The following is a 27,072-nucleotide window of genomic DNA, read 5'->3' as shown; positions in this document are numbered from 1 at the left end:
GGAAGGGAGATGGGTCAAGAAATATGCCCATTTTACGAGAAATCCAGCTCGGAGCCTTGGCTGTCGTCACATGGCTAGTAATGGAATTGGAAGGAGACTTTGTGTTTCTATTTCCTAATCCAGTGTTCTTCCTGGCTCCTCTGCCGCTGAGACTTAGGATAAATCACCTTGGCTCTTTGAGTCCCAACTTCTGTACTTTCACACTTATTTCATGTACTTTGCAGAGTTGTTTTGAGAATGAAATTATACTGTGCAGTGGTTCTCAAGTTGTCATCCCCACACCAGCACCAGGAGCATCTCCTGGGAGATTGTTAGAAATGTAAATTCTCGGGCCCACCTGAAACCTGAATCAGAAACTCTGGGGATGGGCCCAGTGATCCATGTTTTAGCAAACCCTCAAGGTGATTCTGATGCACCCTCAAGACTGAAAACTGCCAATGATATGTGTGAGATAGCATTTTGAAAGGAGCAAAGCATTATAGAAATATGCTTTTTTAAATTGAAGTAAAATTTGATATATTGTGTCTGTGTAAGTACACTCTATGATGTTCACACAATGACAAAATCCCCTAATGACGCATTTGTCAGAATATGTCCCCATCATCAAGTGACTCATGATTGTACAGACAAAAAAACCCTGACCACAACTCAAAGGGAAGGAAACAATGTCCTTAAAAAAGGTGTGTGCAGGGGCAGCATATAGGATATGTTATGACAGAATGATGTACAAATTCCTTTTACATCCTAATTAGAAATTTAGGAGAATGTTGTGTCCATTAGGCCACCACACCACGAAAAGGTTAAACACACCCTATATACGTGTGTCATAGCCCCATTCCAAGGAGTTATTAGGTCTACCGTAAAAGTTCATCTATTTCCCCCATTCCTCCCTTTCTTTGGTCTGGTGAGTAAGATTCAAACATCCATCTAAACAATCCTAAAAAAGTTCACTGACTTCATATTTTTTAATAATTTACCTACCCTAGGATTTGATCAAACAATTTCCTGCTGTAATGAAACTATTCAGTGGGTACCAACAAAAATGATAGTCCTACAAACAAACATGAATAATATGCACATGGGATGGAGAAGCCTGTCTGAATCTAAATACAGTCATGTGCCACATAACGATGTTTCAGTCAATGACAGACCACATATACAATGGTGGTCTCATAAGATTAGTACTATATAGCCTAGGTGTGTAGTAGGCTATACCATCTAGGTCTGTGTAAGATCTTAAATGTATAATTCTATGAATTTTGATATCACGTGCTCACCACCCCAGTCAAGACATAGAACTTTCTCATCAGTCCGCATCCCTCTTGGGCAACACTGTTCACTGACAGACTTTTCATTAGAAGAAGTAAGAGGACTTGATGATGAGTTGGAAATATAAAGCACAATGTCTGTATTCTCTTTCTCATTTACTACTTGTAGATAACATTCCTTTGTAAATTACTAAGCATAGTTCTCTGTGTTTTTCAGCCCATGGACCAAGCTTCTCTCAAAAACAGCGATGTTCTCATTCTGACAGGCCTTACCCAGATTCCCACTGCAAACCCAGATGGCATGGTGGGAGAGTTCTGCAGCAACCTGGGTATGTGTGCTGCTCACATCTTAACTTGGATGATCTGTTTTAAATTTATTTTTCCATATCTTGCTTATATGGTATTTTTTGCCCCTTCTCTTCACATTCACACCCTCTGATGGCTCTATTTAAGGCCTTTTCCCCCATTTACTCCCATGCTTTCTGCTCATCCTTCAAAACCTACTGTGGTCAACAAAAGCAATTTTTCTTTTTTTGTGAGGAAGATTGGCCCTGAGCTAACATCTGCCAATCCTCCTCTTTTTTGCTAAGGAAGACTGGCTGTGGGCTAACATCCATGCCCATCTTCCTCCACTTCATATGGGACGCCACCACAGCATGGCTTGCCAAGCAGTGTGTCGGTGCGCGCCCGGGATCGGAACCGGTGAACCACGGGCCGCCGCAGCAGAGCGCACGCACTTAACCGCTTGCGCCACCAGGCCGGCCCCGACAAAAGCAATTCTTAAGCAAGTTAAATCTGAAAGTGCAGTAAGAATGGTTGTTGTAATGGTAAATTTGAATTTTTAGCACTTTATACAACAAATACTCAACATTCTGCCACTTGATTTGTATAGAAAATTCTTATTTAATCTCCTTGCTTTTGGGTAAGATTTGGTGGCAGAGCAGGGGTGCTTTCAGGGTGGCACTTGTCAAAGAAGGTTAGACTTACATCTTTGCTTTGCAAATAATGGCACAGAAAAGACTGTATATTTTGAATTCACAACAGTGATACACTGAAGAGCTATATTTTTTCCCCACTAATAATTGGTTGATGTTATTTTTTCTTCTTTTGAGAGAAGACTAAATTGAGAGACTTGTGGGCTGTTTCCTACCTGGAACAAATTTATTTTTCTTTGGATATAATTGTCAATAAAATCTAGAAATCCTACCTTTTTTAGAAAAGTGTCGGTTGGTTACTGTCTTAGCTTGGGCTGCTATAACAAAATACCATAAAATGAGTGCCTAAACAACAGACATTTATTTCTCACTATTCGGGAGGCCGCGAAGTCTGAGATTAGGTTGCCAGCATGGTCGGGTGCTGGTCAGGACCCCCTTCCTGGCTTGCAGATGGCCACCTTCTTGTTGTGTCCTCATATAGCAGAGAGAAGCTCTGGTGTCTCTTCCTCTTCTCATAAAGGCACTAATCCGGTCTTGGGCGCTCCACCTTTATCTAAACATAATTACCTCCCAAAGGCCCCACCTCCTAATACCATCACATAGGGAGTTAGGGCTTCAATGTGTAAATTTGGGGGGAAAGCAAACATTCAGTTCATTCATAATGGTTACCAAAGAGGAGTTAATGAACTCAGACCCTACACCCCTGGCAACCATAAGTGATATTACCTCTGCTCTGGGGGAAAGAAACAGTCATCTTCTTATATTTACATGGAAAGCACTGTCCTTTGAAATTTCACTTGGCCATGCCAATAATCATAGTCTTTTTTTGTTCTTTGCTGTTATTAAACCAAAGGTAATTTATTCTTACCTTGGAAAAATTATTGGACTAGTCTCAAAGAGAATCTTTGGTTTTTACGTTTGTTTGTTCATAATCTAGAATCATAGACTCAAAGAACTTTAGGTCTGAAAGGGACCTCACATCTAATCCACTATTTCTCAAAGTGGAGTCCACTAACCACTTGCCTCAAGATCAATGAGGCCACTTATTTTTTTTTAATAGTCTGATACAACTTTAATTTCTCTTTTTTTAATTGAGGTAACATTGGTTTATAACATTATATAAATTTCAGGTCTACATCATTATATTTTGATTTCTGGGTAGATTACATCATGTTTACCACCTAAAGACTGATTACCATCCATCACCATACACATGTGCCCAGTCACCCCTTTCGCCCTCATCCCTCACCCTTCCCCTCTGGTAACCACCAATCTAGTGTCTGCATCTATGTGTGTGTTTGTTGTTGTTGTTTTTATCTTCTGAGTGAGATCATACAGTATTTGACTTTCTCCCTCTGACTTATTTCGCTTAGCATAATACCCTCAAGGTCCATCCATGTTGTCACAAATGGCAAGATTTCCTCTTTTTTTATGGCTGAGTAGTATTCCATTGTGTATATATACCACATCTTCTTTATCCATGATAGGCACTTAGGTTGTTTCCAAGGCTTGGCAACTGTGAATAATATGAGGGCACTTATTAAAAATGCAAATTCGGGGGCCCTACCACAGACCTAGTAAGTCAGACTCTCTGGGGAGGGGAGAGGCCCAGAAGAAAAGTTGTATTTTCACCATGTTCCCCAGCAGTTTTCACTCAAACTAAAGTTTGTAAACCACTGATCTAGTTCACTCCTCTCATACAACCAATAAGGAAACTAAGGCCAGCCAGGTTGTAGTGGCTTACCTGAGGTCCTGTAGCTTGTGGTGAAGGCAGGACTAGAGCCAGACCTCTTGAGCTGTCACCACTGGTTTTGTCTTTTTCCACAGTACCACGCTCTGGTAATCATGAGTCAGCTAGTCCTCAAGGTACAGCATCTAGGTGAACCTGGATGTCAGAGTTGGGAGTGGAGGAGGGTATAAGGCACTAGAGACTTGAAGTTCTGTACCCCAGAGCTGCTTGTTTCAGTTTGTTTTGAAAACTAAACAAAAAATCAACTTGAGAGGGCACTTAGATTTTTTTTAAGCCAGTTATAACTTCTAATGTGATTTTACTCATATGTTGTAATTCCTCATTTGATAATTTGAGTATTTAAAGTATGGAGGATTTTCTTACAGAGAAAACATTAATGAAAGAAAATGCCACTAAAATGTGTCAAATGGAAAAACTTGGCCTTTTTCCTTATGGGTCATTCAGCAATGGTCAGAGATTTAACAGAGACAGATCCAGCAAAGTTTTGAGCAGGACCTAAAAGAAGGAGTTTGGAGGGTTTGTCCTGACCCTAGCTGCCATTGGTAACCTTTAAAACCCACACCCTTAATTGCATATCCTATTCCCAGGGACTGAGACATCATTTAAAAACTCAGCTGATTGTTAGCCTCTGGATTCTCCCACTCTGGTGTTATTCTTCAAAAGCAGATTATTATACATGTGAAGTGAACTGTACGAACAGAAGTAGGAAAATGAAAGAAATCCAAATATTAAAAGTTCCATTCTACCTTCATTAAAACTGTTCTTTTGATACTATTGTTTTCCTTCTGGCTTCAACTTTTCTAGCACTGACAGTCCGGAATGGAGGAAACGTGTTGGTTCCCTGCTACCCTTCTGGAGTAATCTATGACCTCCTGGAATGCCTGTATCAATACATTGACTCAGCTGGCCTCTCCAACATCCCTTTCTACTTCATCTCCCCTGTGGCTAACAGTTCACTTGAGTTTTCTCAGATTTTTGCTGAGTGGTATGTCTGTGTCCTTCTCTATAAGTTGTATTTTGATTCAGCACATTCAAGCAGTAAAAATAGAAATGATCCTGTTTTTTCTGACATTATTATGAAACTTTCATTTTGTTGTTTTTCCATGTCTGTGAGGTGAAGATTGTATTAATGAAAGCCAAATCTGTTATATTGCTAGAGTTGAGAAGAATAGTTATCAAGGAGGGAAGGATGAAAGTTAAGCCAGCACTTTCAAAATCAGTTACAAAAATGTTTACATTTATCTTCTCACATGCTATCCTCTCTCACCGTTACAAAGCGAAGTTATATTCTAAAAGCTAAACAAATTTTAAAGCACAAGCTCACCTTGTCTAATATTTATAATACCAAATCTGATAAGAAAAACTATATATTTTTTTCATTTCAATAGCATGATATTTGACAAAATAGTTTCATTACAGCAGGAAATTGTTTGATCAAATCCTAGGGTGAGTAAATTATTAAAAAATATGAAGTCAGTGAACTTTTTTAGGATTGTTTAGATGGATGTTTGAATCTTACTCACCAGACCAAAGAAAGGGAGGAATGGGGGAAATAGATGAACTTTTACGGTAGACCTAATAACTCCTTGGAATGGGGCTATGACACACGTATATAGGGTGTGTTTAACCTTTTCGTGGTGTGGTGGCCTAATGGACACAACATTCTCCTAAATTTCTAATTAGGTTGTAAAAGGAATTTGTACATCATTCTGTCATAACATATCCTATATGCTGCCCCTGCACACACCTTTTTTAAGGACATTTTTTCCTTCCCTTTGAGTTGTGGTCAGGGTTTTTTTGTCTGTACAATCATGAGTCACTTGATGATGGGGACATATTCTGACAAATGCGTCATTAGGCGATTTCGTCATTGTGTGAACATCATAGAGTGTAGTTACACAGACCTAGATGGTATAGCCTACTACACACTTAGGCTATGTAGTACTAATCTTATGAGACCACCATTGTATATGTGGTCTGTCATGGACTGAAACATCGTTATGTGGCACATGAGTGTATTTAGATTCAGACAGGCTTCTCCATCTCATGTGCTTTTTTTTTTTTTTTTTTGGGAGGAAGATCAGCCGTGAGCTAACATCCACGCCAATCCTCTTCCTTTTGCTAAGGAAGACCAGCCCCGAGCTAACATCTATGGCCAATCCTCCTCCTTTTTTTCCCTTTTTCTCCCCAAAGCCCCAGTAGATAGTTGTATGTCGTAGTGCACATCCTTCTAGTTGCTGTATGTGGGATGCCACCTCAGCATGGCCAGACAAGCGGTGCATCGGTGAGCGGCCGGGCTCCGATTCCCGGCTGCCAGTAGCGGAGCATGCGCACTTAACCACTAAGCCACAGGGCCGGCCCCCCATGTTCATATTATTCATGTTTGTGTATAGGACTGTCATTTTTGTTGGTACCTATTGAATTTTATCCTTTGCATCCCCAACATAGGAAGGTAATCTTGAATTAGTATTTCCACCTTAAGTATCATGTGCACAGTTAATCAGCATGTTCTGAATTTCCTCATCCAGATCCTCAGTAAAAATATTGAGAAAGCAAAGTCCCGGGGCTGGCCCTGTGGGCCCCTGTGAATGGTGTCCTAGCCAGTGTGTGCTCTTCAAGTCCACTCTCCACCCCGTTACATACTGTTCTTATTGTCAGAACATCTGATCGGATAGCATTCAAGACTACTAAAATGAGAGTAGGCTGTTTTTGTGTTTCTGTTTTTTGATATTTGTTAATTTCTAATATATGTGTAATACATGTTTACTATAGAAAAATAAAAGTTACAGAAAACAGCAAAAAAACTGAACCCATAAGCCCGCTATCCAGAAATGATACCGCTGTTAGCATTCTGATAGATTTCTTCTTTGCATATAGGGATCATGCTGAATATTTAATTCTGGATCCTGCTTTTAAAAATTTTAATATTAGAGCATTATAAAATCTTTGAGAATATAACTTCTGCATGACTGCTTTATTACATCATTTGTACATCATTTGTATATGGTATAATTTTTTTAACTTTTCTTACTATTGGACAAATAGGCTTTTCCTGATTTGTTTCCTTTTAGTAATCTTCAATTAATATCATTCTTTGTATATATGACTACATCTTTTGCTTTAGGTATTACTAAAAGTGGAATTACTGGAACAAAGGGTATAAATATGTTTTAATGTTCATTATACAAATCTAAATTGCTTTCCGGAAAGATCTTTGTCTTCTGCAAACTGTTCCCTTTTTGCCCATTTACTTATTAGAGGTGTTATACTTTTCTTATCTATTTATTTGAACCCTACTCTTTGTTATATTTTGGCAGACATTTTTTCCCATTTTGATACTTCTTATCGAATTTTGTCTTTGATTTTGTTGTTTTAAAAAGTTGTTACTTTGGAATAATTTTAGGTTTACAGAAAAGTTACAGAGATACCACAGAGAACTCCCATATGCCTTCCACTTAGATTCCCCGATGTTAACATCTTACACCAATGTCAAAACTAAGAAATGAACGTTAGCACATTGTTATTAGCTGAACTCCAGTGTTTATTCAGATTGCACTAGTTTTTCCAACAATGTCTGTTTTCTATGTCAGGATCCAGTCCAGGATACTACATTGCATTAAGGTTTTTGATTTTTTTTGACAAGTATTTTAGTTTTATATATTGATGCTAATTGATGTATCATAATATGCTTTGCAACAATCTAAGTAACTTTTTTTAATTGATGTCATAGTAGTTTATAACATTGTAATCAAAGTAACTTTTCAATTAAGCTCTTCTATTTGTCTCTCTGCCTGAGTTTGAAGACTAGTACTGTCTGCCTGAGACAGTACTAGTGTCTGTTTAGATATTGTAAAGTAACCCTCCAAAAGTATCTTCCATATTTACATCTTCCTCTGAAAAGGATATAAAGTGATGTTTAAGTCAAGATTAAACAAAACTAAGGGTAGAAAAATTAGATATTACATTGTATTAATGAAGTTAATACAAAATCCAAGCCCTGAAGTCCTGAACTACTCCCACAAAGTAGTATGTTAGAATTGTTGAAATGGTTTAATGCTATTTTAGTAGAATTCTTAGAAGTAAGCTCTAATAAACATGCATCACTACATATATTTTTCCAACTTTTAAAAACGTCAAACCTACAGAACTCCCGTGTACCTTGATTTATCAGTTGTTAACTTTTTGCCACATTTGCTTTATCCAGACATCTCATATTTTAAATGTCATATCTGGCTAGGAAAAAACACAGACTACCTAGGACATCCACAGGGTCTCTAGATTGAGATAGGTAGGTGCTCTCCAATTTGAGTTGCCAGTGCTGCTTAGTGGTTATGCAACACAGAAAGTTATATCTCTGAGGAAAGGTATCACTCTCTCCTCAAAACTGATCACAACTAATGCAATGTGGTATCCTGGATTGGATCCTGGAACAGAAAAAGGACGTTAGTGGAAAAACTGGTGAAATCCGACTAAAGTCTGGAATTTAGTTAATTGTAATGTACTAATGTTAATTTCTTAGTGTCATGGTTGTGTAAGATGTTAACATTAGGGGACACTGGGTGAAGGGTACACGAGAACTGTGTACTGTCTTTGCAACTTTTCTGTAAATCTAAAATTATTCCAAAATAACAAGATTATTTTCTAAGAAAAAATGTATTGAGGAATTCTAAAGGTTAAAAAAATGCTCACAAGAGACTTATTTCCAGAATACTCTTTAGATGTTGGCTTTTATTCACAGTGAGATTGATTGGCAGGAAAGTTTTAATCAACTTTGTTATTTAGTATTTGTGATACCACCACTAGCTGGCAACAAATGACACTGTGTGCCCTGCCTAACATGCTGATCTATTTTTCCTCTTTAAAAGGCTTTGTCACAACAAACAGACTAAGGTGTATCTCCCAGAACCACCTTTTCCTCATGCAGAGGTAAGAAAATGGAATTATTGGGTCAGAGCAAGAAAGAAATGTAGATAAATGGATGTGGATGGAGATAGCAGGTCATCAGATAAAAAAATATCCTTATGTAAACTCACATAAGCCCCTTGTTTCCCATGTGAGATGACAGTGAAGTACTCTAACTCAAGATTCATTACTTTCTCTTCTTGTTTACACGTTATATTACCAGTATGGTTATACGGTGAATAACCTACCTCTGTTCTATTGACTGCCTGAGGGATTTTATCTAATATCTACTACTAACGTTTTTGCATAACAGATTTATTAATTGTCAAAGTCTTCTTTCCAGTTAGTTATGTTGATCATAGAGGTAAAGTTTTAATGATGAACATAGTAACATTTCAGTTTAGAAAATTGGGGGTCAAAAGATACAAACTTCCAGTTATAAAATAAATAAATCATGGAGATATAATATATTGCCTATTTGAAAGTTGCTAAGAGAGTAGATCTTAAAAGTTCTCATCATAAGAAAAAAAAATTTTGTAACTGTGTGATGACACATGTTAACTGGATTTATTGTGGTGATCATTTCATAGTATATACAAATATCGAATCATGTTGTACACCTGCAACTAATATAATGTTATATGTCAATTATACCTCAATTTAAAAGAAATAGAAAAATTCCTCCTCCCTCACAGAACTGATAACTGTTTTTATATAGCTACATACCCAGTTTTGTTTCCATTGTTTTTTTCACCAAACAGGGTATCATGGACATTTTTTTGTGGGCCTCATACCATTATATTGCTGTCTTATATTCCATAGCATATCATATGAACATACTATAATGTACTTAACCGTTCTCTTACTCTCAGACAATAGAATTACTCTCAATTTTTTTGTATATTAAAAAAAAAAGGATGTTTAAATTGGCATAACCACTTTAGGAAAGTAGTAGTGTCTACTAAAGCTGAAGATATAACCCACACTCTGCCTCAGCAGTTTTGTTCCTGAAGTATACACTGAACAGAAACGCACAGGTATGTCACTGAAAGACATGCACGGTAATCTTCAGAGCGCTCTTGGTGATGGTGCTGAAATATACCCAAGTGCCCATCGACAGTCTCATGGATTGTGTGGTATATTCACACTGTGGAATACCTTACATCAATGAGAATGAAGAAACTCCAATTGCACACAACAGTGTAGATAAATTTCACGAACATAACATGAGTGAAAGAAGCCAGATATAAGAGAGTAGATACCGTGTGATTTTATTTATATAAAAGTTCAAAAACACACAGAACTAATCTATGGTATTAGAAACCAGAATAGTGGTTATCCTAGAGGCAGGGGTGGGGGCAGTAGTAACTGGAAGGGGACAAAGGGAGATTTCTGAGGAGCTGGTAATGCTGTTACTTGATGTGCATATGGGAACATGGAAGTGTTAAGTTTATAAAAATTTCACCAAGCTAGGCATGTCTGTACGGATACATACGTATAGGGATTTGGTTGGTTTATTTGTTTTACAATTAACTATTTGACTCGTAGAGTAAATTGCAACAAATGTCCTCCTAATTATTTTAAATTTCACTGTTATTTTCTTTTTTCAAAGGAGGTCTTTTATGAACCAGAATGTCAAGTGGAAGGTTTTGAGAAAGTTATTTTTCAGTCCTCATGCTCTATTACAGCAGCCAAGGTTTTGGCAAGCTCTGTCATTACCACGGTGAAATTCATGCTAGAAATGTAATAATGTCACAAAATTAAGTGTAGCAAAACATATTTTGTGGTGGATTTTGCCGCTCCAAGTCTATTTTCCTCTCCCCTAATAACAATTAGGCTTTCTTTAGAACTTGTTTTCTAAGAGTCTTACCACATTCTTACCGTAACACACATCTGTCATGGATGACGTTTGTCCCATTTACAGTTAGGAATGTGAAAAGATTGTAGTTACACCGTCAGGATTCTTGAAATTCACTTGTCAGCATTAGGGCATGATGGAGTTGACACTTAGTATTGTCACCAGTTCCCATGAGAAAATATAGTTCTGCCCTTAATAGTGGTAAGAAATTACTATACAGAATCCCTACCCTACAGCTTCATTGCCTGTATGGTTTGGACCTTAAATCAGTGCAGAGGTAATTCTGGATGGTCAAATGTAGTAAGTCAGCTGGAGAGGTAGATCCAAGTGGCAAAAAAAGAGATGACTTTATCTTAGTTTCTATGCATTGATCAGGAGAACTGCAGGAACTGCAGGTAACGGCTAAAAAGTGACTTAAGTTGTGTGCAAAGACCTGCTGCTATTCTTAGAGACCCATTCATCTCCCTGACGTCTGTGGATAGACTTAGCCTTCGAGACAGCTGCTCACCCGTTTAACTGGGGCAAGTAATGATTTTGGCTAGATAGAATATAAAAGAATGTCAGTTTTATTTGTATATAACTTGGAAGGAAGGTGGGAAGTCAATGTTTCTTCCATCTTTACTATTCATATCCCATCTAAGCATGTGACACTGGATTAAGATCTCCAGGGTAGTATTTGCAATCTTGCTAATAAAAGCAGTCTTCCTGAATTAAAGATTAACTCTTCAAAGTGAAGAAAGTTTGGCTTCCATTTGGGGACTGCCCTATTTAGGCCACATCCTCACTATTGGGTTGACTTCAGTTGGACTTGGAGTTGTTGACTGGGCTCCCCTCTTATTATGGGCTGCTTCAGGATTGAGCTGTGTCACAGACTGTTTCTTTATCCATCAAATAGCATCTCAGGGCAATACTCCCTTTGGCCTGCCTGTATTTAGGGTCTCTGAAGTCTGGATGTTTGTCATCTGACCTTTTGGTGCTAGAGTGGGGAGGTGGGGGCAGGGCCGCGGCAGCAGGCAGAATTTGTGAGAGTGTCACAGAATGCCATTTGTGGTTGTAGCTGTATATGGTGTTGCCTTGGGTCGGGGCTGACGTTGGGAGAGTGTTGTCAAGTGTTATGCTGGAAGGAAGACCTTTTTGGTTCAAAACATACACTTTTGAGACAGGTGTGGGGCTGAGCGTGGCCTGCTTCTTGCTACAGCTCTCTGTCATGAGGACATCACGTCTCCCAAATTTCTCAAAGCCGAGTTGTTCTTGGTCTTTATTAAGGCACCTCGATAACTTAATACAGTTATACCTTTTTAAGAGGAGGTCCTGTGCTAGTAAACAATTTTTCATGTGGGAGGTGTTTGTTGTTGATAGAACTTGGTGATTCACAGATTTTGGCAAAGTTACTTATACTTCAAACAAGAACTCACATTGGGGACTTCTAGTGTCAGGAAGCTGTAAAGAAAGAGTTCCACAAAATCAGGCGGCAACAACCTGAATAAAAGTTTCCATTAAGTATGTTAACATATTATCAAAGGGTCCCATCTGTTGAGAAAGTCACATTGTAGGTAAAAAATTGGGATCTTTGGCTAATTATAGTAAGATTTGTTTGTTTGGTTTTTTTTAATTTTTTATTTATTTTTTTTCCCCCAAAGCCCCAGGAGATAGTTGTATGTCATAGTTGCACATCCTTCTAGTTGCTGTATGTGGGACTCGGCCTCAGCATGGCCGGAGAAGCGGTGCGTTGGTGCACGCCCGGGATCCGAACCCCGGCCGCCAGCAGCGGAGCGCGTGCACTTAACCGCTAAGTCACGGGGCCGGCCCTATTTGTATTTTTAATTTCATTCTACTCACCCTCCCTTGCTGTGATTCTTCATTCTGCCTAGACAGGCTAACATCTCTTCATGTGCTCTTGATATGTATTCTAGCTCATTCAGACCAACAAGCTGAAGCACTACCCCAGCATCCACGGAGACTTCAGCAACGATTTCAGGCAGCCGTGTGTGGTGTTCACTGGGCACCCTTCCCTCCGGTTTGGGGACGTGGTCCATTTCATGGAGCTCTGGGGAAAATCTAGTCTCAACACTGTCATATTCACTGGTAAGTAAACAGACAAACAAAACCCTGCCCTTTCCACTGGGACCTTCATTGAGTGCACCAACCAGGTGGAGACCCAGGGAAGAATTTGATAATACGGCATAAATATGAAACTATTCTATCATAAATACAAAAGGATAAAGAAACTGCAAGGTAAAGAGAGTAAAGCAAAATGTGCTGTTACATGACTATATACTGGACAAAGCTTTTACATCTGATTTTTTAGATTTTTCCCTGAGACAGATTTCTACTGCATTGCTTGGGGTAGGATTTTGTAAGCTCTTTCAAGAACTGCAGTGATTCTAGTAGCAGTCTTGTTTCACCCTTCAGGAATTAGTTACTGAGATGGGATCTTTCTCCTTTGGTTGTAGTTTACTCTGGCTTCCAATTTTTCTTCTGGACACGAATCCCTCAAAGTAAAACAAATCCTTTGATGAGGTCACGTAGGGGTTTTACTGAATCACTATATTATTTTTGCAATTTAAGGTCTTCATTCAGTATTGGGATTTGGAAATCTTATGGGCATTGAAGTAAAAAACCTTGATCTGAAATCTGGTCCAATTTCCTGAACCTAAGCCAAGTTACTCACCTCTCTGAGCCTCACTTTCCTCATTGGAAAATGAGATAATGGCTCCTCCTTGGGCAGCTCTGTGCATTTAGTGACATGTTATAAGAAAGCACTCTGCAACCATGACATACAGCTATCTACTGGGGCTTTGGGGAGAAAAAGGGAAAAAAAAAGAGGAGGATTGGCAATAGATGAATAGATGTTAGCTCAGGGCTGGTCTTCCTCAGCAAAAAGAGGAGGATTGGCATGGATGTTAGCTCAGGGCTGATCTTCCTCACAAAAAAAAAAAAAAAAAAAAGCACTCTATACAGTGCCTGGCACATAAAGGCCATTGAGAAAGTATTGGTTGACTTCTTAGAGTTTTCTAATTACTTTTAAGACTTGAGGAATGGAGTAGACCCAAAGCTTCAGGGTCAGGGACACTGGGCCCCTTCCCTGTGCTCAGCCTGTTTGTGAGGAGTACCGGTGCCCTCCAGCCAGAGGCTACCAGGAACAACCAGTAGTTGAACAAAGCTGGGTGCACTGACTGGCTGCAGCGGTGGGGGGAACGCACACCATGGGGAAGTATGAGACATCTCAGAGCATGTTAGAAAGAACTTCTTGTGGATTTGGGCCTGTATTAGGTGATTTTGAGGTGGGTCCACAGATGTGGGACATTGCTTTGGATTGGGTGCTGTCAGGAAGCAGGAGTAGTTCTGTGATTGGGTATTGTAATGATTCTTATCTAGAAGGCAGGAAGAATGGAAGCAGGATAGGGTAATGTTTCCCATTTTGTGGTTTAGACAGTGTTGTTGTTTTGTGTTCAGGCGTGATTACAGAGGGGTCTTGTTTTTGTCTTGGTCCATCGTGGTCAGTGAGTGGCCTTATCTGATGTTGGTGTTCTGTGAAATTGTTTATGTGTGAGAGGAGAACACCGTGGCCTAGCCAGCCCAGCTCCTGCTAACACTAAAGCCTAGCAGAAAGTGCCAGGAGAGCTCAGAAAAGCAGCTATCAGGGGCCACGCTTCTCTTTCTCAGTCTCCCTTTTGGGCAAAGGCAGAGGAAATCGGGCCACAAGATGATTCACTGTACCCAGAACCTCACCATTGCTGAGTTTTGCTAAGCAGGAGGTTGTCCAGAGAATGTTGTGTGTAGTAGGACTGAGGGTGGTCTCTCCTGTTCTTTTTGAGGAGATGTTGACTCGGATGTAACAGTGGGTACAGTATTTACATAGGCACAGTAAGAAGTGTTTGCTGTGGTTTAAATTTTCCCTTAACCAGCTAAGAAGAAGTTGAGGGCTGTGATTGTCCATGGACAGCTCTGGGTAATGAATTTAAATTTAAACTGGTCCATTGGACTTCCAGAGCAGAAGTTGTGTCGTTCGTGATGTCTACTAGTGTCAGAGATAAGTTTGGGACCACTTTTTCCGATTGTATTACAACAACTGTGAGAATTGTAGCTCACATGGTACACGGTAAAAAGGTGTCAGTTATCCCTCCCAGGCAGCCTGTGCTTGCCTCAGCTGGGGGCTTCTGGGTGTTCTTCTTAGAGAAACAGGATCCACTGGAGGGGTGGTAATTTAAAAATCTGGACGTTCTATCAGTTATCCCAAATACATCAGATAAGTTAGCGTGAGTGTCAGCCTGAGGGCTGTAAGAAGTTGTGTCCTTGTGGGGGCACAGACCATGGGGGGACTCTTTAAGTATTGTTTTTCACACCAGGAGTGAGCCAGTTTTTTTGGCTCAAGGTGGGCAGCGTCCTCGAGTGGAGTAAACAATCTCGGCCAAGTAGGCTGCAGTGATGGCTCTTGAGAGAACAAACTGGCCGTTATGGCAAGGATGGTTCCTAGTCATGATGCGCTGAGCTTTGCTGATAGGAGAACTACAGTCTCAGCAGAAGCATTTTGTTGATATGGGCTCAAGGTCCTTTTTGTTTTCTTCTTGGTGCATCCTGTCAGGTAGGTGATGTGGGATTGGTCTCATACCTAAGTGTTAACTTTGAGCACTTGATTTGAGTGGTCTCTGCCAGATTTCTCCACGCTGACAGAAGTCACTGTTTTTGTATTTAATCAGTATCTTGTGGGAGGACACTTTGAGACTATGTATATATCTGGTTTTCCCTAAATTTTTATCTAATTTTTTTAGCATCTATTGATGATTCTGGTCTGAATAAATTGTGACTGTGATGGTTGCCAAATGGTGATATATTTTTTTAATTTCATCTTTTCTTTTACATTTATTAGTTGGCATTTTGTTGCAAAGAAGAGCTTTCCCTTCTCCCTCATTTACTTACATATCCCCTCGTTTATCTCATCTCTCTCTATGTTAAACCTCGAGCTCACACCCAGACCTCCAATTCCACATCCATCCTACAGTGTTCATCCTAGCCTCTCCCTGTCCTCTCTCCGACGATAAGGAACCTGGCTCCCGTCACCCTCAGTGCACTCACTCACTGGCTCACCCTCCCGACTGTGCTGGCCATCTGCGTGGCCTTGACCACACCAGCCGCCTCCTCGCTTGGCAGCTCCTCTGTTGCCTGCATTTTAAATATTCTTTTTTGTGCTCTCCTTAGAACCTGACTTCTCATACCTGGAAGCTCTGGCTCCTTACCAGCCCTTGGCCATGAAATGCATATACTGCCCCATTGATACACGACTGAATTTCATCCAGGTGTCAAAGCTGCTTAAAGAAGTGCAAGTAAGGAAGGAGATGCTCATGTCTCCCGTGGTCCTGTCACCTCTCTGTGGTTTGTGTGTCTGTGGTGTGAGGGGGGTATCTAGCTGGATTTCTTGTCCTCACTTCTCAAGCATTTGCAGAGTGCTGGGACATGTACTGGTTACCCTTCAGACTTCAAAGTAGTGAGCTTTACACACTGAAAGAAGTTTCCATTCTAAAGAAATCAAAAGTGGAAGGAAAAGAAAGCATAAACAGTCTATTATTTTTGATGAGGACCATCTGTGTCCAGTAAAAGCAAATTGCCCCCCTCCCACCACCAAAAAAAGTCATTCTAGAAACACATTTATCAAGCTGAAAGACAGTTGAACTTAACTGACACATGTATTGGGCCTTTGTTGCACATGTGGGTTAGTCCCACAAATTGTTCTGCCTTTTGTTAGAGGTTTGTTTGGGTTTGCTTTTGTTATTGCTTTTGTTTGTTTTTCATTTTGCATTTTCTGCCATAGAGAACAGGAAGATGTAGTTGGGGTAAAGTGGTAGAAAAAGGAAGCATATCTGCACAGAAGGAGAATGTAGACGGAGAGCAGGGAATAAAAACCACTGCCCTGGGTGTGTTACCACTCGGGTGGTATGTGTTTGGGCAGTTGGGGGTGGAGGAGGCTGATTGGAATTGGTGAGGAAGACGGCTGAGCGCAGGCCAGAGGAAGAGTTCTGATTTCCATCACCTCAGTGTTTCCAGGACCTTACAAGCACTTCTTGTCTCTTCTTCTAGCCATTTCGCAAAGGGTGATTAGCTCCCTTCATTTCTTGGCTTAGGTCAGAAGTTCGCTTTCCTCCTCTTCACACAATCTTTGATCTCAGAGGTGCTGACACAGAACTCTAAGGAAGGGTCACAAGAAAGAGAAACCGCTGGAGAACCTCAGGACTGCAGGGATAGTGGATTGTGGGGATTACTCACTTGCTGGCCCTGCAAGGAAAGAATGTGGGCTTTCTCTAGACGTGATTAGAGTAGTTCACCAACTTTTGGCCTAGTGGGGCAATTTGATACCCCACTGTGTACACATCAACATGCTGGAAGAAACCGTTAAGAGATTCTTGTTTTCATTACTAAGTAACTTCATGCTGCAGTCCCTAAACCCGCAGTGTACTCCTCAAGCCCCCCAGTCTTGTGCTAATATTGGAAACTGGAGGCCACTTGGTCTCCACTGTAGGAGAGGAAAACCTAGGGAAAGTCCTCAGGCTGTGATTGTGGAGTCAGATGGCTTTGAGACAGTTATAAGATGCTAACCAGGCCAGGAAGAAGAAGAACAAAAGGCAGTCTGCAGAAGAAAAGTATTAGCCCTAAAGAACAGGTGCTGTTTTAAATGCTTCCAGGAACTCAAGGCTTGGTCCAAACTCTTAAGTAAGAGCAAGGACAATACAGTGAGTCTGTGGGCTGCCAGGATCAGTTTGCAATTGGATGGTATTTGTCCAAAGTAAACATTGGTTTATTAATTTTTTTCTCTCAACATAACAAAAAGAGACATTTTGTAAAAAAGTTCTGTCTGAATAAGTCCATCATACACACTTGAATATGTGACCTAACCATTGCCCACTGTCTAATACCAGTGGACCTGCAGATAATCACCAAAAAACTCCAACCCCAGAACACCAAACTAGCACAAAAAGTCAGTTCTTGCTCATCAGCCAGTAGCTGTACCAGTCAGTGATTGTAGTAAGTGTGACAAGAAGACTGTGCCCTCAAGGGGCTTTGAGACCAGTGAGGAGTAGACCCATAGAAGTCACCCTCAAAGTGACTTAAATATAGTGAAAAAATAAAAACAAATGCAAACTGAGGCAGTAAATCCCTTGCTCATCAACATGGCTGGCAATTCAGGGGTTTGCCCTGAAATTTTTATTCTTGCTCCCGCTACGCTCGTCTCTGCTCTCACTTGTTACTTGGATTTGAGAGGATGAGAGTTCAAAATGGCCTGAAAGTGGTCAGCCTGAGCATCCATGAAGATAAAATTAGATAAGGAATGGGCCTTCTTCTGAATAGGCTGCTCTGCTTCATGGCCTCCTCTTGTTTCTTCCTTGTCCCTTCACCCTGTCCCTGTCCTGTTGGTTCCTCAGCCCCTCCACGTGGTCTGTCCTGAGCAGTACACCCAGCCACCCCCAGCGCAGTCCCACAGGATGGACCTGATGATTGACTGCCAGCCGCCCGCCATGTCCTATCGGCGGGCCGAGGTCCTCGCCTTGCCCTTCAAGCGTCGGTATGAGAAGATCGAAATCATGCCCGAGGTGAGCCATTCTCTTTCTCATGGTTCCACATGAGTCTCTGGAAGAAGACTGTCCCAGAGGTGGCTTTCTTTTGGGTTTGTGTCAAATATGGATGAACCAAAGAACATAGACCCTTAAGCAAGTAACTGGGAAGAGAGGTGGGATTTTCAGAGCCTTCTCATTTTTCCAGTAATGCAGTAACAGCTGTTAACATCAGGACTTCTGGCCTGCTGCTCATATTAACATGTAGTGTGTGATTGAAGAGGTCAGGGCCTCGGAGAACAGAAATGCTGATGCCAGCTCTATCCTTAACCACCTTAGGGCTGTGGATTTTCTTGTCCTTCCTGGACCTCATTTATGAGCGAGGGTCAAGTTTCACCGAATTCAGAGAGAGATGGAGGAGATAGGAGTAATCAAAAAATAAGGAATGCAAACTTGATGATTATCAGTATGCATATGGTACATGTGGGACAGTTGGGGTATATTGTGCAAGAGTGACTGGTCTGAGGGGAAGACAGCAAGAGTCACATGGCCCAGCTCCCACAATGACAGCATAGAAAACTCTGCAGGAAGCTACTTCTGGCTTCCTTTTGCCTCTTGAGACAGCTTGAACATGTCCTCAAAATTTTTGGTATTGAGACTTCTTAAAACTTAGAACTCCAAAGAGCTTTTGTTTATACAGGTTATATCTTCTGATATTTGCTATATTAGAAGTTAAAATTAAGACATTTTAAAAATATTTATTAATTTTAAAATGACAATATAAACCCATTAGATGTCAACATAAGTAAAATATCTTTTATGAAAAATGTTTCTAAAGGAAAGAAAAAAGATAATGAGAAGAGGGACCCTGTTTTACATTTGTAAATCTCTTTAATGTCTGCCTGTGGAAGACAGCTGGACTCTCCTATCTCCTTTTGCTTTCAATCGGTTGTAATAATACATGTCACGTAGCCTATAGAAAATTCCAGTGAACACTTGTGCGAGGATGAGAGTGAAAAGGCAAAAACACATCTTATTATTATGACAATCGTACTGACCTTGATGCCCCTGAGAGAGCCTCAGGAGCCCCCGGGGGGTCCCTGCACCACACCCGAGAACCAGCACTCTGGACAACCTCTTTCATTCTTAAGGCCCCTGTCTTCTCTTGCTTTTATTTTTATGACTCTATCGTAAGATTCACTTTTCAATAAAAGCATGCTTGTTCATTCTAGAAAATTTGGAAAATAGAAAAAGAAGAATAAAGACAAAAAAACTCAATCCTAGTCCCAATACCAGAGATAACTACTATTCAGATTTTTGTGTATTTGCCTTGTCTGTTCACTGTGTGTGTATAGTTGAATCATACCTCATATACTATCTTAGTCTTTTAACAGTAAGGATATTTCAAAAGCATCTTAATGGCTGTATAATGATCTGTCATAAATGTGTCATAATTTAACTGTTCCTTTATTGGTGGATATTTATTATTTCTGCATTTTCCATATTGTAAATAACAGTTTCAGAAACATTCTTTTTTTTTTGGTGAGGAAAATTGGCCATGAGCTAACATCTGTTGCCAAGCCTCCTCTTTTTGCTTGAGGAAGATTGTCTCTGAGCTAACATCTGTGCCAGTCGTCCTCTATTTTGTATGTGGGATACTGCCACAGCATGGCTTGATAAGTGGTGTAGGTCACGCCAGGGATTCGAATCCATGAACCTGGGCCACCAAAGCAGAGCGCACTATGAGTGGTTAACTATGCCACCAGGCCAGCCTGTGGAAACATTCTTTTATGTAAATCTTTGTCCATGTATGGAATGTAAAGATAGAACTAAAAGTATCATCTGGTTTTGCCTAGGAAACGCATTTGTGAGATGAAGGGGTTAAAATCTGTGCTGTTCTTTAGGTTCTGCTTCTACTAAAGGATGCTTGTTTCTCCCCCAAGTGAAAGTATGTCCTCTGCAGCTTCCTTATGAATCCTCCTTCTTTGTCCTTATAAGTGTAAAGAGGGAGATCTGATATGTCAGCCTTCACGGGCCTGTTCCAATAGGAAAATTCTATTTCTGGGGTGGCGAGTGGACGCCTCCTCCCTCCCAGGGGTGTCTGGGCTGAGTTGTGGTTGGTGTGGGCTCTGGGTAGACTTCCCTGTGGCAGAGCTGCCACTTCAAAGAGTCTCCTTGGAAATAGAATTCGTCCACAGGGCTGCCCAGAGAGAGTCTCCCACCTGCTTGGCTGCCGTAATGCCATCCCCAGACCTCCCAAGCCAGTTCTTTGGCTTTAAAGTTCTGCCAGGGAACCTGACCTGTGATGGGAATAATTGCAGTGTAGGAAGGAAAAGAATATTTGTGGACGGGCATTGCCAGGAGACTGGAGCATCCATATATCTCCTGCCGCTCATTCCGTATGTTTTCTTATTCATGAATCAGTCCTCACATTCCGTTTGCCAGTCCTTTTAAGTATCCTAAGCTGCTTCCTCGGCCCTTTCGGTATTAATCTTCATGTTTACATAAATGGCTTCGTGCATATTTATTTACTTTTGTTTTTAAATAAAAGAGGCTTGGATAGGTCGAGGTCTACATGTGTGTAAGGACAGTGGTCAGCTAAACCCAAGTGTTAGGCTCCTCATGAGATCACACGTCACTGCCAGTAGCTGGTGGGGGGAGCTCTGAAGTTGCACAGGAGAGAGGGTGCGCGTCAGCCTGGGTGTTAGGGAGAGAGATGGCCCCCAGGGAAAAGCTGCATATCCCACCTTTGGGAGAAGTCAGACTTCCAGGAATTAGAGAGCTCACTCAGTCCAAAGGCTGCTGTCCCTGTCCTTCCTGACAGTGTCACCTGGAGAGGTGACAAGGACGAAGGCAGAGGCCGCATGAAAAGTCGGCACTTGGAATGTATTTTGAGTAAGGAGAAGCCCTTAGAGATGTTTGAGAGATGCCGTAAAAGAGTGTTACGAGTTGTCTGGAAGACCCCTGCGAGATGGATATGAGGCTGTGGCGGTTCAGATGATGAGCCTTGGCGAGGTGTGGGCATTTCATCGTTTGGGGATTGACTTACAAAAGGGAGAAGCAGAGGGGTCAGCACCCCGGGGTCCCAGCACGCGCTGCAGGTGCTTGTGCTGGATGACTCTGCTGGAGTCTCAGGAGGCCTCCAGGAAAAGCACCCCAAAAGACACTATCTCGGAACATTGGGATCAGGTTAGTTCTCTTCCTCTTCTCAGCCCAGTTTATCTGCCACACCACCCCCTTTTCCTCTCTGTCTTCTCTTCCTTTCTTTACTGTGATTTTTATATATATATATATATATATATATATATATATATATATATATATCCGTATGTGTGTGTGTGTTGTGTGTATATATATTTATGTGTGTGATATATTTTTGATTAAAAATTATCTTCTTTCTTCGTTAAAGCTATTTGGTCATTTTAAACTGTAATGATGTAAATAAAAATTCAAAAGAAAAGAAAATGAATGAGGGTCATCATTAAAGGCCCAGCTTCATGACACTTGATGACGTACCTTGCCCATGAGGCTGGCAGGGGTGTGCGGTGCTGCCAGCCTGGTGGCCGCAGTCAGCTGACCCTTGGGCATCACCGTCCATCCCTGAGCCCTACATGGAGGTGGAGCTGCAGCCCAATGTGGCCTCCTAACTCCTGACTTTGGGCAGCACAGCTGCAGCACCCTCTTGCCCCACACTGAGAGTGAGTCTGACTGAAACCCCTCTGTTTGCCTCCAGCTCGCAGACTCACTGGTGCCCATGGAGATTAAGCCTGGCATTTCCTTGGCAACGGTTTCGGCTGTGCTGCACACCAAAGATAACAAGCACGTTCTCCAGGTATCGTAGGGGAGGGTGGGCTGGGCTTGAATCCATGAGGAGCCTCTGAGGCCTGTGAAGACTAGAACTACCCCCTGCCCCAAGGAAAATCCAAGCATTCCAACCAGCCCCCAGGACATTGCTTCCTAAACCAGCAAAAAGTAGAGACCAGACTACTTCAAGGATTAGATTTGAAACAAAAAGGGCCTGCATGTAAATTCTTCACTAATTTCTGTGGCCACGTGCCTCAGAGGGATAAAAGGGAAGAGAAACTAGTATTCCTAGAGATGGGGCCACACATCATCCTGAGTGCTGTGCACAGCTCTGAAAGTGTCGGCGTCACTCAGGGCTCCTGCGGCACGTTGTTCAACAGTGCTTACCGAGCACTGCAGGGTGCTAGGTGGGTGCTGTGGGGGAGACTTAAAAGGAGCCGGGGCAGCCCCTTCCTGTATGAGGCCTGGAAATACAAAACACAGCTGCGTGAAGCATTCAGGGCCCGAGGGTCTGGGCAGCTGGAAACAGACTCCATGCTGGGCAGACGGCGCCTTTCTCCCGGTGCTGTGTGCCTCCCTCTCGTGGTTAGCTTACTGCCTTGCTGTAGCTGTGCAGGCACTCGGCTCAGTCCCCTCAGAAGGACTCCTTTCAGATTTGGACTGTGTTGCTTTTGTCCCCTGCATCATATGCTGATAGCTGCCGCTTAAAGGATGCTGGACACCAAAGGATGCTAGGTCCTTACCAGGCATTGTCCTATTTAATCTTCACGAACTTCTCCATTTTATAGGCAGTTTCTCTTACCTTTGTTTTCATGACAAAGGTTCCAGAGTCACAAGGAGTTGAACCTTTGGCCAGTGTCCTTCACCACTGTGCCATTGCTAGGCCTGCAGGTGCCGACTGTTTAAGAATTGACTCAGAAAATAGTGAAATTAATCGATTAACAATTAAAATGGATCTTGATAAAAGGAAGATATCTTTGCCAAATATGATGTTGATGCTATGTGGATAGCTGAGCATCAGCTTGTTTGTGTTGTGAAGAACTCCAGATGGAGCCTCCAGCTGACAGTGACCCTGAGCGCAAATGCCGGCTAACTGGTACACCACGGATGACGCAGGCCAGGCCCTGGGGCCTCTGTCAGGGAGGATAGATTCCCTCGGGCTCTCGTGTGGCCTGCACTGACTTCTGCTGTCAAGGTTCTGAATGACAGCCATGCTCTCCTCCTGCTCTAGCCCCCGCCCCGGCCCGCCCCGCCCCCAAGTGGGAAGAAGAGAAAGCGGGCAAGTGACGACATTCCAGACTGCCAAGTGTTGAAGCCTTTGCTGAGCGGCTCCATCCCTGTAGAGCAGTTTGTGCAGACCCTGGAGAAGGTGAGCCCATCGAGTTCACGCTGTCCCAACTGTACGGGAGCTGTCCTTTCTGCTGCCCATTGGGGCCGCTGCTTCAAGGAATGTATGTTGCTGCTTTTTCCTTAGTCGCCACAGTCTGAGCCACTGTCCCTGAAGCATCTGCTTGGTCTGAGGTCACGCAGGGACAGAGCCAGGGGGAAGTTAGAGTTGAGAGAAGACATGCCTTCCTCCCCGTAGGTCTCCCAGTTGCTTCTCTGCGGGCCCCTTCCTTCCCATCAAGTACCAGGTAGCTAGATGACCGCCTCACCAAACCCCAGTTCTTGTGGGAACTAGACCCAGGAAAGGCCTTTCTTCAGAAACGTAGCCGTGACAGAATGGGCAGAGTGGGAAAGGCCAGGCTAGAGAAGGGTCCACCCCCTCTAGAGAGAGCCTCACTCTTCCACAAGAAGACCCCTTGCTGTCAGAGAGCCCGCATGGCCGTGTCATAGGAGATGAGAGCCTCGGGGCTGAGTGTCAAGACTGAGGGCCGTGTGGGCAGAGGGCATCAGTGTTGCTGGATCCCTGGGAGTTCGGGAAGCAGGGCCAACAATTCCCAGGCAGGACGGGAGGAGAGAGAGGAAGTAGGCAGTCATCTTGAGGACACTGGTCCTTCCCCGTCTCAGCAGCGATCCCACACCCTTGTTCCTGAGGGCTGCTCCTCCCAAGGAATAGATTTCTTGACTACAATTACAAGAAAAAAAATTTAACCTTATGTAATTTTGGCTTCAGTCTACATGACTTCAGAGATCACTGTTTTAGCATTAGAATTATAAAATCCTTGATAGAAAGAAGAAGGAATTGGCTAAAGATAAGATTATTCATGCTGCTTCTTGCAAAGAACTGCAGGTAACTCAAATAATTCCAGGAAGAGAGATTTTATTCTGCTAAATTATTAGTTGCTGCCTTTTGTCCAAACTAAATAATTCAATTGCTGAGTTGTTTCAAATCTTAAAGGCTTTTCCTTTATTAGGATTTGTTTTCTCCATTAGTCGTTTAATTTTCCTTGAAGGAAGGGCTTCAGCCAAGTTGTACAGCTCTGCTAGTGCCTCGTAACGTGAGATTACTCCACCGGAATTAACGTGGGGGAATTAACGTGATGTAAACTTATCAGTAACTGCTTCCTCGTGACTTTGCAGTGCTCCCTGCTCCTACTGACAGGACTCAAGCTTGGATTGTTTTTTAAAAACTTGCAACAACTTGCTTTCCCAGAAAGCCCTTTACTTAGTTCTTCTGCCTGGCTCATCTGGAATTGACCCCTAGGACCTGACCCTGACTATTCCCCTCTGTCATTTTTGCCTCATCTCCTTCTGCAGGAGGAATATCAGTACCTGCCCCAAACTACACATGAGCTTTCTAGAACTAAGTGTAGAGAATCTCCCTAGGTCATGTTCTTTACCTATCTTGTGTCCCTTTCCAGCAAGTCAGTCTTCTTTCCACTTCTTTTCTTCTTTCTCAACTTTGTCTCATGTGTAAGAAAATTCCATAATTGGCGTTAGAGATAGCTAGAGAAGTATTTGCTATGCTGCCTTATCTCCTTCTCCCTTGAGAAGGATTTGCCAAATCTAAGGTCAGTGGTATATCGCTATGAGGAATGGCATTTTTCTGGGACAGGATGGAGCTTTTTCACCAGGGATCATGGGCATGGTACGGAGGCGGGTGACAGACCAGATCCCAGACTCCTGAACCCAGGTGCTTAGATGTGCTCCTCGACTTACAAAAGCTTAAGCAGGTTGTAGAAATTCTGTTGTGTTTTGCATGAGATTTTGCATGTTTGGGGGCTCCTTTTAAAGTATTTGAAACTGTGCTTGAACTCTATTGCTGGAGTAGGTCCTGTGACTAGTCTGAAAAATTGTACTGAGGAGTGTCAAAAATGCCAGTTTCTAGAATGCTCACTTTAGCCAAGTCTAGGAAGTGTCATTTTTAGAACTTTCAGTTGCTGAAATATCCTCCTGCCTTTCAGTCAGTCCCTTGCTTTTCTGAGTACCAGTCATCCTCCTTTCTGTTTTCTTTTGGAGCAGCATGGCTTCAGTGATATTAAGGTGGAAGACACAGCCAAGGGCCATATCGTCCTGCTACAGGAAGCTGAGACGCTCATCCAGATTGAGGAAGATTCAACCCATATCATTTGTGACAATGATGAGATGCTCAGGGTACGACTGCGGGACCTTGTCCTCAAATTCCTACAGAAGTTCTAAATGGAACATCTAAGCCATTTCCACTTCCCTGAAATTTTACAGTCCTTCACTATGGCTGCCCAGCACAAGGCCACTGAGGAAGGGCATAAAAGGTTGGCCATGTCTTTGTGGTATTCTCTGACTTAAGGAATAAAGAAGTGGCTCTTAAGAGACATTGTCAGAAGTTATGGCCGGAATCTCCTGATCTGGATTCCTGGAACTGTTTTAGGCAAGAACTTTTTTAAACTTCAGACTCATTTTCTTCCCAATTCTGCTCTCTTGGGTAGCCAGGATGGTAAGGCAATGAGCTGAGTAGTAGCATATGAGTGATGGAAGCAGCTTTCCAATAGGTTAATGGTGGAAGAGGAGTAAAAAGATGACTGACTTGTTGTCTTACGTGACCTATGCTTGTTTTTCATCATTTCACAGGCTTCAAGGGAACTAGTCTTTGCTTTTGTTTTATTTACTTGTCTATATAGTGCTGTACCTAATAAGAAAGATGATCCCCCAAAATTAGTAAAACGAACTCATCTAACTGTATTTTATATTGTGAGCCCATTTTGTTAATAAAACCTATTTTTATAGAAGTATCTGTGCTCTGTTGAACCTACAATTTATACATTGATTTAGTATGTGAAAAAATATGAAAATACATAGAACAGGATAAACTTAGAAAACACCACAGCAGGGGCCAGCCCGGTGGTGTAGCAGTTTTAAGTGCGCGTGCTCTGCTTCAGCAGCCCAGGGTTCGCAGGTTCGGATCCCGGGCACGCACCGTTGCACCACTTGTCAAGCTATGCTGTGGCGGCGTCCCATATAAAGTAGAGGAAGATGGGCACGGATGTTGGCCCAGGGCCAGCCTTCCTCAACAAAAAGAGGAAGATGGCATCGGATGTTAGCTCAGGGCTAATCTTCCTAAAAAAAAAAAAAAACACCACAGCAAATTTTAGTCTGGTGTGTGCATTAAATCATTTAACCCAGCATTGTTTATAAAACTCAGGTATATTTTTCTTAAATTGTACAAAAAGGTGCTTAATTTTATCTGTGCTGTGTCTGTATGAAAAACACCAATACAGATTGACAACACCAGCCCTTCACCTTCTGGAGAAGGGTCCTAACAAGTAGCCCAGACTCCACTAGTTGGTGTTTGCCCATCACTGCCTTCCCACAGATGATCAGGATTCTCTGCATTAAACGCTGAGCATTGGGCTGGCCCTGGGGCTTAGCAGTTAAGTGCGCGCACTCCACTACTGGCGGCCCGGGTTCAGATCCCGGGCGCGCACCGACGCATCGCTTCTCCGGCCATGCTGAGGCTGCATCCCACGTACAGCAACTAGAAGGATGTGCAGCTGTGACATACAACTATCTACTGGGGCTTTGGGGGGAAAAAAAAAACGAGGAGGATTGGCAATAGATGTTAGCTCAAAGCCGGTCTTCCTCAGCAAAAAGA

At 42.2% G+C, this 27,072-nt stretch overlaps 1 protein-coding gene across 1 annotated transcript in view; it reads left to right on the top strand.

Moving 5' to 3' along the window:
• INTS9 (integrator complex subunit 9) overlaps positions 1-26,212 on the top strand; it is a 119,711-nt gene extending 93,499 nt beyond the window's left edge. The window contains exons 9-17 of the mRNA XM_014789906.2: positions 1,486-1,597; positions 4,758-4,938; positions 8,819-8,879; positions 12,627-12,798; positions 15,913-16,037; positions 18,129-18,296; positions 21,991-22,089; positions 23,293-23,430; positions 25,467-26,212. Coding sequence (XP_014645392.1) covers positions 1,486-1,597; positions 4,758-4,938; positions 8,819-8,879; positions 12,627-12,798; positions 15,913-16,037; positions 18,129-18,296; positions 21,991-22,089; positions 23,293-23,430; positions 25,467-25,643 — 1,233 coding nt within the window. The 3' untranslated portion in view covers positions 25,644-26,212. The remainder of the gene's footprint in view (positions 1-1,485; positions 1,598-4,757; positions 4,939-8,818; positions 8,880-12,626; positions 12,799-15,912; positions 16,038-18,128; positions 18,297-21,990; positions 22,090-23,292; positions 23,431-25,466) is intronic.
• Positions 26,213-27,072: the final 860 nt, after the last annotated feature.

This window comes from Ceratotherium simum, chromosome 12 (genome assembly GCF_057802395.1).
Source record: "Ceratotherium simum simum isolate JZ-2026a chromosome 12, ASM5780239v1, whole genome shotgun sequence".
Taxonomy (NCBI): Eukaryota; Metazoa; Chordata; class Mammalia; order Perissodactyla; family Rhinocerotidae; genus Ceratotherium; species Ceratotherium simum.
Note: the sequence above shows the minus strand (reverse complement) of the source record. Positions and strands in the feature narration are given on the sequence as shown.